Here is a 13783-nt window from a genome sequence, read left to right as displayed (position 1 = left end):
TTTCTAGGAAGGCCTGCCCCTGTTTCTGATGCACCAACACCATGCTTAAGCTGAACAGTAGTGCATTGTCTGAGACTCAGCTTGGCCTGCAGTGTGGCAGAGCCATCTGGAACGGGGAGTCCAGGTCCTGTGTGGGTGGGAGTCACTTTCCAGAACACCCTAAGTGGGCAGCCACTCTGTATTGGGTGGGGAAATGAAGGACTATTTTTTAAAACATTTATTTGAAAGAGTTAACAGAGAGAGGTCTTCATCCACTGGTTCACTCCCAGATGGCCACAATGGCTAGAGCTGAGCTGATCCGAAGCCAGGAGCCAAGAGCTTCTGCTGGATCTCCAACATGGGTGCAGGGCTGCAAGGACTGGGGTCATCTGCTGCTGCTTTCCAAGGTGCATTAATGGGGAGCTGGATCGGAAGTGGAGCAACCAGGACTTGAACCAGCACCCATATGGGATGCTTAAATTGCAGGCTGTGACTTTAACCTGCGCCACAGCACCAGCCCTGAAGGACTGTATTCTGTTCCTGCAGGGGCAGCTCCTGGTCGTCTGGGCACCACCTCAGGCTGCCTGGCTGCTGACCCGTCCCTTCAAGAGACTGGGACGGCAGGCCTTCTCAGAGGTCCTCCCTCACCAGCAGATGGCCACTGGGCGAGGGGCGTGACCTCAGTGGCGCAGTCTGAGGTGGATTTCTCTGAAGGCAACTCCCAGCACCCATGAGCGCCATGGGTACGCTTACCCCATTGTGGCAGAGAGGGCTGGGGTAGGCAACCTCCCTGCCCCCACCACTTGCACTGCTCATGTCCACTCCTTACACCGCTTCTCCTGGACACTGAATCCAGCTCATTAATAAGGAATTGTGACCAGATGGCCGGCGAAGAGCCTGGCTTTGTCACCCTGGAAGAGGTTTGCCGGGGTTCATGTTGGGGTCTGTGTCCTCACCAGAGATGTGGTAGGGGCTTGTTACTGTCCAGAGGGGAGCCTTCTATGGACACAGGATCCTTGACCACCTCAGGGGCAATGCTTTGATAATGAGATTTAAACTGAATTTGAATCTTTGAATCTAGGTGGCTCCTCCCTGCGCTGGGTTGACTCTGAACTCAACGCTCATTTAATTCCCTGAATATCTTTGTCAAAATAGGGGCAGAAAAGGCCAGACCCATGTTTTAATTTCAAATAGCTGGAGATGGCTTATGTTTGTCCAGCACGCGTGAATAGTGAAGACGGACAGCTGTGCCCCAGGGGACATGAAGCAGCTGCAGGGGTTCCGCCTGGTCCCGGCCCCTCATGTGGTCATTGTGTCTTGGTTCTGGGGTGCCCTCCTGCCAGCACCGGGGGTGGATGGTCCTTCGGGTGAGCCAGGAGGAGCGCCCCAGGGACTGGGGAGAATACACAGACACACACACCCCACAGAGGAGTTCATCCACCAAGGGAGCAACAGAGGCTTCCACACGGGAGGGGGCTTGAACTGCTTCTTGGGAAATGCATGATCTGAAAAGCTTCGTGGATTTCAAAACCTTTTGCACCCATATAGACTATTTTTTTTTATTTGAGAGAGGTCTTCCGTCTGCTGAGTCACTCCCCAAATGCCTGCAATAGTGGGGCTGGGCTGAGCTGGGAGCCAGGAACTTAGTCCAGGTCTCCCATGTGGGTGGCAGGGACCCAACTACTTGAGCCCTCACTGCTGCACATTAGAAGGGAGCTGGAATCAGGAGCAGGGCCAGGACCCAAACCCAGGTGCTCAGCTACAGGATGCAGGTCCTGAGCAGCATCCTAACCAGTGCCAAATGCCATGAACTTGTCAGGGTACCTTCTGGTTAGCGACAAACGGCCTTGCTTATTTGCTGCGTTCTCACCAGCTTTCAACAATCAGATCATTTCTGTGCTTCATGAACGAGTACAGCGCATAACCAGGATTCTTCGTAGTTCTGGTCCCAAATCCAGTGTAACTGATGTTTGCCATTCCCTGTCGCCTGCGGAATTGTCAGCCCCCCACGGCGGCCACATGCAGGCAAGAAACGCTACTCCAGGCTGCTGTGACCACGTTTATTAAAGAGGCAGGGGAGGGGCGGCTGCTCGGGACCCAGCAGCAGGGATCCCATCTCTGGAAGGGCAGCACCTTGTCCTGTGGGAGCTACTCCAGACACCATTCACCCTGTGAGTGTCAGGGCCCCCTGGGAAGGAGAAGCCAGGCTGGGGGTGGGGTGCCTTTCACAGCCACCAAGGACAGCGGGGCGGCGAGAAACCCATGTGGGAAGAAAGGGGCAGCCGCCTTCTTTGGGGAGGGGACACTGGGGCCAAGCAGCATAGCTCACTGGCCACCACCCTAGGAAAGGAGCCCCCAAGTAGCCCCTGCACCCTTCACAGCCCCCACTGTTAACATGGAGGCCATGGAGCTTCTCTCCGGGCTGGCTTGGAGAACAGGTTGGGGAGCAAGGTGTATCCACCAGGTGCCCAGGACCCTAGTTACCAGCAGCGTCTTCACGGCGCCCATGCTCTTGGGACCCAGCTCAGCCACACACCTGCGGGAGCCCTCGATGAGGTGCTCCACAGGGATGCCCAGGCTGGCCAGGATGAACTTCAGGAAGCTGAAGCGGCTGAAGGCCGGGCTGCCCACAGCCCCAGCCCCAGCCTCCACGGCAGAGGCCAGGGCAGCTGCAGGCTGGGCCACAGGCTTTGCATCGGTGTCCATAAAGAAAGCCACAGCTGCAGACAGAAGCAGGGAGAGTCAAGCACCTACACACAGGGGTCCCGAGGAAACCCGTGGGAGGACCTGTGTCCTCCAGGAGGTGCCATGGGAGCCCCTACAACCTGCCCAGCATCTGTGAGCCCCACTGTGCCTTGGGTATGGGAGCTGCAGGAGTCGGGGCCGGGAAGGATTAGGCACCAAGGCCAGGTCCCAGCCTCGCAAGGGTTGGGAGCCAAGGCCCCAAGGGCTCTCACCAGAGTCACTGAGCAGGACCAGGCAGAGTACCAGACTGGCCATGGCGAGCTTCATGCTGGTGTGGGCTTGACGGAGCCACCTGGGAATGAAGATAAGCTTTCCTCAGTGGCCCCGAGGGGCCTCATATACCTTAGCGGGAGCCTCACCCCATCTTCTCCAGTAGGCACTATTTGCTCAGGCAGAGCCCGGCCAACTTCCTTGCGTGGCGGGTGGGTCCTGGGAAGCCTGTGCCCCCTAACCTGCCAGGACCTTGGGGACTTCCTCTTGGCACAGCCTCCTGGGGCCCAGAGCTGAGAGCAGAAACCCAGGCTATGCTTTGTCTCCACAGGGGCTCCCAGCCCTGCCCCTTTCCTTTATGGGCTAACCTCGTCTCCCCTGCCCCATGGTGAGGCCCAGGGGAGGCGCTCAGATCGGCAGGTCTGTCCTTACCTGCATGGAGGAGCCCCCATCCCAGACCATGGAGATGTCCTGTAGGGGTTCCTGTGCCCCCTGGTCCTGGGGAAGCCAGGGTGCTGCAGCCACCAGAGAGGCCTCTCCATGCAGGTGATCGGCTCTCTCTGGCTGGGCCACTGGCAGCCACTAATGTGAACCAAGGCCCTGGATCCTCTGCCCGTCCTTGAAGCCAGTTGTGACTTGGGTCAGGTGGTGGTTAGGGGGCGGGCCTGGGGTACTTAAGAACCCCTTTTGCAAATCCTCAGTCACCGGCCACCTGCAGAAGGTCTGTAGCCGGAGGGCATAGCCTGTGCTTACCCTGGACTGGGCTCGTGGGTGGGAGGCCCTGCTGCCGTGGCCGCCCAGCCTGGGAGCAGCTGTGAGGGCTATTCAAGCGCTCCCCTGTTTCCTCACAGGTGCACCCTTGCCCCTGGTGGCTGCTCGGAGCTGGCTGTTGCATCATAACCCCAGCATGCAGTTACGTAGCATGTTGGTCGTTGTGGAAGTTAACTTCAATGGGAGATGAATTTTCAGCTTGGGAAGATTCAGCCCCTTCCAGGAATTTTCTGGAAGGGATGATGTTCACCAGGCAGGGGCCACGCTATCTTCCTTGTTATGGAAGCAGCAGGTCCTGTGGCCATCACCTGTGTGTCCCAAGCCTCCTTCTCTGAAGGCGACATATGCCAGCTGGACTCTGCTCTGGCTGGCCTTCCTTATTGACACCCCATCACTGGTTTCATTCTCTATAGTGGGAAATTCCAGAAACAAACAGTTCCCAAGTTGAAAATGGCATGCTGTGGGGCCATCACTGTGGGCATAGAAGGCAAAGCCATATAGGATGCCGGCATCCTATATGGGTGCCAGTTCAAGTCCTGGCTGCTCCACTTCTGATCCAGCTTCCTTCTAATGCACTTGGGAAAGCAGTGAAAGATGGTCCAAATACTTGGGCCTTTGCCACACATGTGGGAGACTCACTTGGAGTGCCAGGCTCCTGGCTTCTGCCCCGGTGTTGTGTACATTTGGGGAGTGAATCAGCAGACAGAAGATACCTGTCTCCCCACTGCCACCCTTTTTATGATGGTCTTTCAAATAAATAAATCCATTTTTTAAATAAAATATTATTATTGAGGTATTGGCATTGTGGTGTAACGGGTTAAGCTGCCACCTACAGTGCCGGCATCCCATGTGGGCGCCAATTCAAGCCCCAGCTGCTTCACTTCCGATCCAGCTTCCTGATAACGCACCTGGGAAGGCAGTGGAAGATGGCTCAGGTGCTTGGGCCCCCGCACTCATGTGGGAGACCCAGAGGCTCCTGGCTTTGGCCTGGCCCAGCCCTGACTGTTGGCGGCCCATTGGGGAATAAACCAGTGTATGGAAGACCTTTCTCTCTCTCCCTTTCTCTCTTTAACTCTACCTTTCAAACAAATAAAATGAATCTTTTAAAAAGTTATTACTGAGTTGAGATTAACACAACAGAACGTTAGCCATTTGCAAAGTGAGCAATTCAGTGGCCGGGGCAGTCAGTGCATTCATGGTGGTGTGCAGTCACCAAGTCTGCTCAGTTCCAAAATGCCTCCCTTACCTAACCCAAGAGGAAATGCCTCCGGTCCCTGGCCCCCACCCCCATCCTCCAAGCACAGCCACGCACTGCTTTTCGTGGCGGAGTGATAGCCCGCTGTGTGATGGCACCACTCTCCCGGTGATGGGCACCTCTCAGCCACTGTGAATGGTGCTGCTTTGAACATCTGTGCTCCGGGTCGCGTGGAACAGCTGCTTTCATTTCTTCGGGTGCACACTTAGGAGTGGAATCGCTGGGCCCTCCGAAAATTGGATGTCTCATTTATCGAGGGGCCACAGAACATGTTTCCACAGTTGCTCCACCGTTCTCCATTCCCACCCCAATGGATGCGGGTTCTCCCGTGCTCTTGTAATTTTCTGTATTACTACAACGACCTTGCCCTCCAAGAGGGGGCAGAATCACCTAACTGCGATTGGGTTTGGGTTTGCTCCATGACTAAGGTCGCTGAGTGTCGCTCCTGTGCCTGTCGGGCGTTTGTGTATCCCCGTGGAGAGACGTCTGTTCAAGTCCTTTACGTGGAGAAATCGCTTGTGGAGGGTGATGACCTTTCCTTGCTCTGCGGTGTGACTGTGGCCTGAGCGCATGCCCCTCTCGAGGGTTCAGGTACTGGGAGCTTGGTCCTCCTTGTGTGGGGCCTCAGCAGGGGTGGGGCGGAAATGAGGCAGAGCCCTCAAAAGGGAGTAAGGTTCTCTCCCGGGCCCGAGCTCCTCGCAACGGGGATTTGCTGTACATCCCGGAATGACTCTGGCTTCCTGTTCTGTGACTTCTCCCCCGACACAAGCTCCTGCTGCTGCCGCTCACCAAAGGGACAGAGCCATGGAGGCCCTGCCCATTGTCTGTGCTGTGCTGTTTGGATTTCCAGCCTGCAAAATGGAGAGCTAAATAAGCCTCTTTTCTCTATAATCTGCCTCACTTTTTCCCTATAGCAACAAAATCAGATGAATCCACCTGCCTAGCACGCTACCCTCACCCCTAGGCACCACCCCAGCACAAGCAGCCAGGTCACCTGGAGTCTGTGCAGGAGCAAAGTGCTGGCGGTGTGCAAGTCCCAGCCCTGCCCTGATGCTCAGTCAAGGCTTCCAGATTCCTGCAGCTGGCATCCCATATGGATGCCTGTATAAGTCCAGCATGCTCCACTTTTTTTTTTTTTTAAGAAAGATTTATTTATTTATTTGAAAGGCAGAGTAACATAGCGGCAGAGGCAAAGGCAAAGGCAAAGGCAAAGGCAAAGGCATAGAGAGAGAGAGAGAGAGAGAGAGAGAGAGAGAGAGAGAGAGAAGTCTTCCATCCATCCTCTGGTTCATTCCCCAATTGGCCACAATGTCTGGAGCTGCACCCATCTAAAGCCGGGATCCAGGAGTTTCCTCCTGGGTCTCCCACATGGGTGCAGGGGCCCAAGGACTTGGGCCATCTTCCACTGCTTTCCCAGGCCACAGCAGAGAGCTGGATTGGAAGTGGAGCAGCCGGGACTTGAACTGGTGCCCATATGGGATGCTAGCACTGCAGGCGGTGGCTTAACCCGCTACACCACAGCACAGGCCCCTCCTCCACTTCTGAACAGCTTAGTGACAGATTGAAAGGGAGAAACAGAGTTAGAAATGGATCTTCCAGCAGCTGGCTCACCCTCCAAATGGCTGCAATGACAGGAGTGGGCCAGGGATGCCAGTGTCTCTATGTCCTCTCCAACACTGTCCCATGCCAGGGAGGCCGTGGCCCAAGGAACCCAAGCAGGTAGATTTGGGAGCTGACCCTGGGCCTCTCCCAATGTGAGGCCTTGAGGACAGAGGGAGCCGACTGCAGAGGCCAAGCAGAGTGGAGGCTGAGGACCCACAGGCTCCCAACAGCTCATGGGTCTCTGTGGCCGCCCTCACCCCCTTGGCTCTCTCCCTCTGTGAGATCACCTCCCTCCAGCGCTGCAGCTGCACTGGCTCAGGGGTGGGGTGCTTCTGGGGAGCCCAGAGTGCTGACAGCCCTCTTCCACGTACCCCAAGGTTTTTGTCCCCAGAGAACAGCTGCACAGTGCCCCAGCAAAATACATTCCATTGCATCCCCATCCCACCGTGGAGGGGCCAGGGAGGGCAGACTCCTGAGCCAAGGCGAGGCTCTGCCTGCTGGACTACTCTTTCCCCAACATGGGCTCTCAGTGCTGCTCCTCGCAAACCATCTGCATCAGTGGCTGTGGAGGCAGCTGGGGCCTGCCGGAGCCCAGGTTGCTCGGGTGGCCGGTGGATGCCCCTTTGTGGTCTCCCGAGGCTGCTCTCACAAATGGCTGCTCATCTGATGTTCTCACTCACAGCTCTGGAGCCCAGCATGGGGGTGGGGGTGGTGGAGAAGTCAGGCGAGGGCTGAGCTCCGCTTCTCCTGGAAGTGCTGTGGCCAACCTGCTCCTCATCCCACCCCCCCCCCCCCCCCCGCTGCTCGCGGCTCCGCCTTTGTGCTCACGTTGCCTCCTCCTCCTCCTTGGTGTATGTGTGTGCATGTAATGTGCATGAGCCCGTGTGTGAAATCGCCCTGCTTCCTTCTAAGATTCCACATGATTGTGTGTAGGACCCCCCAGGATCATCCACAAGAGTCTTCTTCCTCTAAGAACACACCTCATGATGGCCAGACTCCTCCCGAGTGAGGTAACACTAGAAGTTTCTAGGAGCCAGCACCGCGGTACTTTTGCAGGCTGGCCATGCCCTCCAAGCCCTGTGCTGTCTCCCTGCCTGCCAGGCCACGTGAGTGTCTCCAGAGTGGGCATCAGACTCCACCTGGCACAAAGGGAGGGTGCACGTGGGTAGCAGCCATCAGCACCCAGCCCCTGCCTGCCTGCCTGCCTCCAGCTGGCTGTAACTCTGAGGGAGCACTTGGCATCCTCTGCAGGTGACAGGGTCAGCCTGAACTGGGCAGTGTCTGCAGGATGTCCTTGAAGCCAAGACAAACATTCACACCTCAACCACTGCTCCGGGAATGCAGGAAGTGCCCGAAGTAAACAAGAGCTCGGTGGCCCTGAGGCCTGGGCCAAGAACCAAGCTGGGGCCTGTGGAAGGAGCACGCTGGCCTCGGGCCCGGCACCCCACCGACAGGTGCTCCAGCGTGGGAGCTGAGAGGGCCATGCCAGCTGCCTCCCCTGGCATGGCGGCTTGGGGCCTCAACAAATCACACTTGGTCACTGGGGCGCCCGCTAGTAAGAAGGGGCCCTAACATAGACTCGGCCGACTGTGAGGACTTGTCCACTCCTGGGAGACACAGCAACCGGAGCCCCTGTTTGCAAGGAGCTCCTCAGGCTGCTGACACCTCCTGGAGCCCGCCCTTCTCTTTCCAAGGCCTGATGGGGGCTATGTTGGGCCCAAGATGCGGCTGCTGAGGGCGTGAGGACTGGAGCCTCAACATGCAGGCTGGCACGCCACCCCACCCCCAGCACCCTAAGCGTTCCCCAGGGTCCCAGGAGCTCTGCTTATTCTTTTCTTCTTGTCTTTATGATAAACTAGCATCTGTGGTTCTTTCTTGCTGTTTTTTTAAAAGAAAGATTTATATTTATTTCAAAGGCAGAGTTATGGAGAGGGAAGAATGGAGGAAGAGAGGAAGAGAGAAAGCGAGAGAGAGAGTGAGTGAGAGAGTGAGAGAGAGCTAGAGAGGAATCTCCCATTCTTCATCTGCTGGTTCCCTTCACAAATGGTTGTGGTGGGCAGAGCTGGGGTTTCCCATGTAGGTGTGGGGACCCAGGCATTTGGGCTATCCTCTCTTGCTTTCCCAGGTGCATTATCAGGGAACTGGATCAAAAGCGGAGCAGCTGGGACTTGAACCAGGATACCAGAGTTGCAGGCGGTGGCTTAACCTGCTGTACCGCAATGCTAGTCCCATTTTTTCCCTCCAGATTTATTTATTTATCCGAAAGGCAGAGAGAGAGAGAGAGAGAGAGAGAGAGAGAGAGAGAGAGAGAGAGAGAGAGAAACATCTGTGTTTCTTGGTTGTCACCCAGGAGCCCTCTCTGATGCCATCTCTAACAGCCAGCTAAGTAAATTATTAAGCGAATTGTTGGGAATGTTGGAACACAGCTGTTGTGGGGGGTCTTCTACGCCCACCGCCCGCATTTTCTGGGCCAGGTACCACTATGTGGTGTCATAGAGCCCACTGAGTGGCTGCTGTGCCCTGGGACATGTGCGTTCCTATAAAACTATTCCTATCACACTCTGCATTTCTAAGCCAATGTGTGAGTGAGATGGGAACAGACCCTGCGTGGCCTTCCCTGCTCCTTCCAGCTCCTTGACCATGAGACGGCGGGGATGGGTGGGCAACCCCGAGAGGCTCGGTCTGCTCCCTGCTGCTTCCCACAACCCCAGGGTCCCTCCTCAGGCACCCCTGGCTAACTCAGCCACACTGCTCTCTCTCTGGGGACATCTTTCTGGTCAGGACCACTGTAGCAGCCAATGCAGACTCTCCCTCATCACGGGGTCAGGTGGGCATATCCGGGGCTCCACTGGGAGCTGAACTGAGGCCACCAGTGGGACCTCATTGGGGGGCTTGAAGAGGAGCAGACTAGCATCTGGTACAGCCAGGCCATGGGCAGTGCCAGAGTAGTGGGGGCTCCTGGGCTCTCCCAGTTCCCCAGATCACCCAGGAGGCACCAGGAGTCGGTGTCCTGCCCAGGATCTCTGCCAGCCCTCCTCAGTTTCCTTCTTGCTTCCTCCTAGCTCAGTCATCTGGCCCTGGGGCTCTGGGCAGTGCTGGCTACACCTGCTGCTCCCCCTTGTGTGTGTGCCTTCCCTTAGATCAATATTGACCTGGCTCTCTCAAGCACTTCCTCTGCCTTTGCCTTGTCGGGGGCCCTCCTCCCCTTAGGGCTCCATCCTGGAGAGGGACAATGGATGCCATCAGGAGGATTCTGCTTGCATGGGCTCCAGGCATTGGTGACAGTGACAGTGACAGAAAAGCTGACCTATGTGGTTTAAGCAAAGACAGAAATTCCAGGGACCATTCTACCTTCAGGCAAAACTTGATCCAGGTTCCAGGGATATCACCAGTACCTTGCTGTTCTCTGCCATCTCTCGGTTCTCATTTTTCAGGTCACCATCTTCCCTGGGGGTGACAGGCTGGCAGCTGGCAGTGCCAAACCTCAAACATTGGTTCAGGACCAGGGGAACAGGACCTGCCACCATTCCTAGGGTTCTTCTATGTGGTCTCACTGAAATCTGCTGCTCTCAGAGGCTGTGCTGACTGTGGCAGTGGGGGCCAGGAAAAGCATTGCATTATTAGGTCCAGTCTACCTGCTTCATCCCAGGCTAAGGCAGAGCTCTGCCAAGTCGGCAGTGGTTCCCTAAGTGAAATGTGTGGGGGCAAGGAGTAGGGATAGTGCAGCCCTCATGACCCAGAAGAAACAGAGCTGCCTGGGACACTTGGACAGTTACAGGTGCAGGGGACTCTGCACAGTGCCCAGGTCACGTGCTGTCCAGTTCCAGTGCCCTGCCCTGTGCTCCCTCCACACAAGGGATGTGACTTGGTGGGCCAGACCCTGGGGAGGGGGAGCACTCCCATCCCAGACTTCAGACGAGGGTCCCGCCCTCATCCGAGACATCCTCCTGCCACCTCAAAGCAGCTGAGAACCTCAGAGAGCCCTAGCGATCCCTCTCTCACTCCCATCTCTCAGGCACATGGGAGGGGTCAGATGCAAGGGCATCGAGGTCCGGGGACAAGGCCACTCCCGACTACTAAGCTGTGCGGCAGCCAGCTCTGGTGGGGCTTCCTGCAGTACCCACAGCAACCCAGAGATAGGTGCCCGGGGCTGTGCCCACCTGCTGACCTCCCATCTCACAGAGGGAATTCTGGGGCTGTCTAGGATGCTGTGTCCTGACATGCTCCAAATCCCTGAATTTCCTCTCTCTCGCTCTCTAGTCGCTGAGCACCTCCCTGAACCCCAACTCAGTCCCCACTGTGGATGAGCCGTGTCTGGGTTACAGCACGCGCTGCAGCCCTGGGTTCCAGCTGGAAAGTGTATGCATGCTTGGCCCAGAACCAACGGTTCTTGCTCTCTGCCTTGATGGCTGCAGCCAGGGGCAGAACTGCAGTGGCTTGTTGATCCGGGACACTGCCCAGCCTGATCTCCTGATGGATGCCTTTCCTCCCCGGCCTCACTTGATCCCAGCTCTTCCCACATCGTCCTGAGGATGCCTTTGCCTACATGCTCCACAGCTGCAGCCTCCGGAGGATTCTCTGTGACCCCTCGGCAGCTGGGACGATGGATGGCAGGATGGCGTCTTAGCTGGGAGGCTTACACTGCACACTTCCATTTCTCCCAGTCTGGGAGGCTGGAGTCCAAGGTCAAGGGACCAGCAGATCTGGCATCTGGTGAGTGCCACTTCCTGGTTTGCTGCCAGCTGATTTCTGGAAGGGCCCTACCCTCGTGGCACTATCAGCCCAAGGCTCCCTCCCAAGACCATCACCTTGGACTAGGGTTTCAACAGAGGAATCTAGTGAGGGAGAGGCTGGAATACTCACCTCATTGCAGGTGGGCACCTGGGGCGGGGGATGGAGCATGTGTTGATTGGGGCACTGGTGGGTGGGGGAGTTCAGATGCCATGGCTGATGTGACGTGGTGGAACCGGGCCTTCCTACTGGGTGCAGCCACTCTAATTTCCCCAGTAATGCACTGTGACTGTCACCATCAAGGTGTTGTAAAGCAAGCAGCCAAGTTACAAGTGAGAAGCTGAGGCTCTGAGGGCCAGGGTGGGTCCCCAGTCTCCACGCTCAGCCCTGGGCAGCCCCTAGTCACGGCTCTCTGCCCTGGAGTCCCAGTGCTGGCCTCTCTCTCAGTGATGCTCTGTCTTCTCCTAAACATAGGGCAGCACCTTGGACACTCTGTGGCCAATTATCTGGGAGGGCCCATGGCTTTGAGAGCAATGTGGGGCTGCAGGGCCTGGGGGTGTGGTCTATGTGGAGCCAGGGTTCTGCTGGAGGCAGCTCCCTGGATCTCCTCCTCCCAGGCACAAAGACCGCCACAGGCAGGAACTCTGTGGGTCTGGAGGTGCTGTCTTTCCACCTGCAGGGGGAGTAGCAGCTGCCTCCCTGCCCCCAGCCCTTCCTGAGCCTGCTCTTCTGATTCCTTCTACTCCATTTGGACCTCGGCACCTTCCCAGGCCAGAGGAAGCCACAATGTCCCTGTCTGTGGGGTGAGACTCTATCTCCAACCTCCTTCTGTCCTCCCAGCCTGCCCTTGGCACATGGCCTCACCTTTCCTCCTCAGTCAAGGGCATCCAGGTTTCAGGTGGTGTGGGTGGAGCAGGTCCAGGGACCCAATGTGGTTGAAGACCAGTTTGGAAGAGGATTTTTTTTTTTTCCATAGGTCCAGACTGGATACCTGCAGACACCACAGACCCATGTGAGACTGGACCCCCCCCCCCCCCCCCCCCCCGTGCCCATGTGAGCTCTGCAGCAGACCTTGCTCCTGCCTTTGGAGCTGCCCAGATGCAGCCCAATCCTTCCTGGCTGGGCTCCTTCAAGATCCCTTCTTTTGGGGGCAGTGTTGTGGTGCAGTGGGCCAAGCAGATGGTTGCAACTCCAGCATTGCATACTTGAATCCTGTTTGAGTCCTGGCTGCTGTGCTTCTGATCCAGATCCCTGCTAATGCACAAGGGAGAGCAGCAGAAGATGACCCAAGAACTTGTGCCCCTGCCATCTACGGTGGGGTGGGTGGGGGAGCCCGGAATGGAATTCTAGGCTCCTGGCTTCGACCTGGCCCAGCCCTGGCTGTTGAACCCATTTAGGGAGTGAGCCATCAGAAGGAAGACTTCTCTATCTCTCCCTCTCTGTAACTCTGCCTTACAAATAAGTAAATAGATCTTTTTTTTAAAAATGATCCCTTCTTTTCAAAGTGTCACTGACCCAGCATGTTGCCCCTGTAGCCTTAAAGTAAGAAGCAGAATGGGGAACTCTGAGCTCCCAGGCCCTATGGGACAGGCCTTCTGTCCCACTTCAGACCACGTCCTCTGGTTCCACTCTTCCTTCTGGTCCCAGGCCCATTGCCACCACCTTTGTGCCTGCTTTCCCTGTTCATACACATCAGTCACCCCTCCAGCAGGCCCCCCAGCCTAAGTAGTGCCCCAGGCCAAGGGACGCTGTGACCACAAGACAGAATCACGGCCGTCAAGGGACCGTCCAGGGTGCCCCAGGTCCCCGCCTAATGCTCTCTAGCGGAAATGAGCAGGAGAGTGGGTCTGAGAAGGGACAAGCAGAGGACAGGTTTTGCCTGGAGGACTAGAGCCTGGAAGGAGAAGGCAAGGCTCTTAGGGGTGGGAGAGGCTGGGAGACCCTCGAGGGTGAGCGCCCGTGCCCCGCAGCCTGGTGTGACTTCCCCTGGCCCAGTTCCCTGGCCAGCGGGGTTCCCATTCATGCTGCCTGCAGTCCAGGTAGGACCAGAGTATGAGTGCAGCCCCTGCCGCACCCCAGGAGGCCGGCGCAGCGAAGGCTGGGCAGGAGCCCACCGCAGGTGGGCATTTTGGGGTTGGTGACTCGGGCAGGCCCGTGAGGACAGCCCATTGAACGGTACCCGGGTTAAGCCCTGGTCAAAGTCCATCCTGGTGTTTTCTGCATTCCCATTTAGATTCATTTTATTTCCCTCCAGGGGGTGGCTCTCCCCAGGACAGCTGCGTGCCAGGACGCGACCAGAGGCAGCGCGGGCCGCGGGAGCTCCTTCGGATTCCGCCCAGCGCCTGCGCCTGCGTGGGCGACCCGGCTTTTCCGGGCGGGCCTATGTCCGCCGCAGCCGCTCGTGGTCGTTGCGGCCCTTCTCCCTAAGGCCGTTTCCAGACGGTGGGTGTCACGCCGCGATCCGTGGCCTCCACGCCTCAGAGTCCAGGC

General features: G+C 57.2%; 1 protein-coding gene across 1 annotated transcript; it reads right to left on the bottom strand.

Moving 5' to 3' along the window:
- Positions 1-2025: 2025 nt before the first annotated feature.
- Positions 2026-3045, bottom strand: SCGB3A1 (secretoglobin family 3A member 1). The gene is made up of 3 exons (XM_008275004.3): positions 2937-3045; positions 2464-2699; positions 2026-2167 (listed from the first exon to the last, which is right to left on the bottom strand). The coding sequence occupies exons 1-3, from the start codon at positions 2989-2991 to the stop codon at positions 2144-2146; spliced, it is 315 nt and encodes a 104-aa protein (XP_008273226.1). The 5' UTR covers positions 2992-3045; the 3' UTR covers positions 2026-2143.
- Positions 3046-13783: the final 10738 nt, after the last annotated feature.

This window comes from Oryctolagus cuniculus, chromosome 6 (assembly GCF_964237555.1).
Source record: "Oryctolagus cuniculus chromosome 6, mOryCun1.1, whole genome shotgun sequence".
NCBI lineage: Eukaryota > Metazoa > Chordata > Mammalia > Lagomorpha > Leporidae > Oryctolagus > Oryctolagus cuniculus.
Note: the sequence above shows the minus strand (reverse complement) of the source record. Positions and strands in the feature narration are given on the sequence as shown.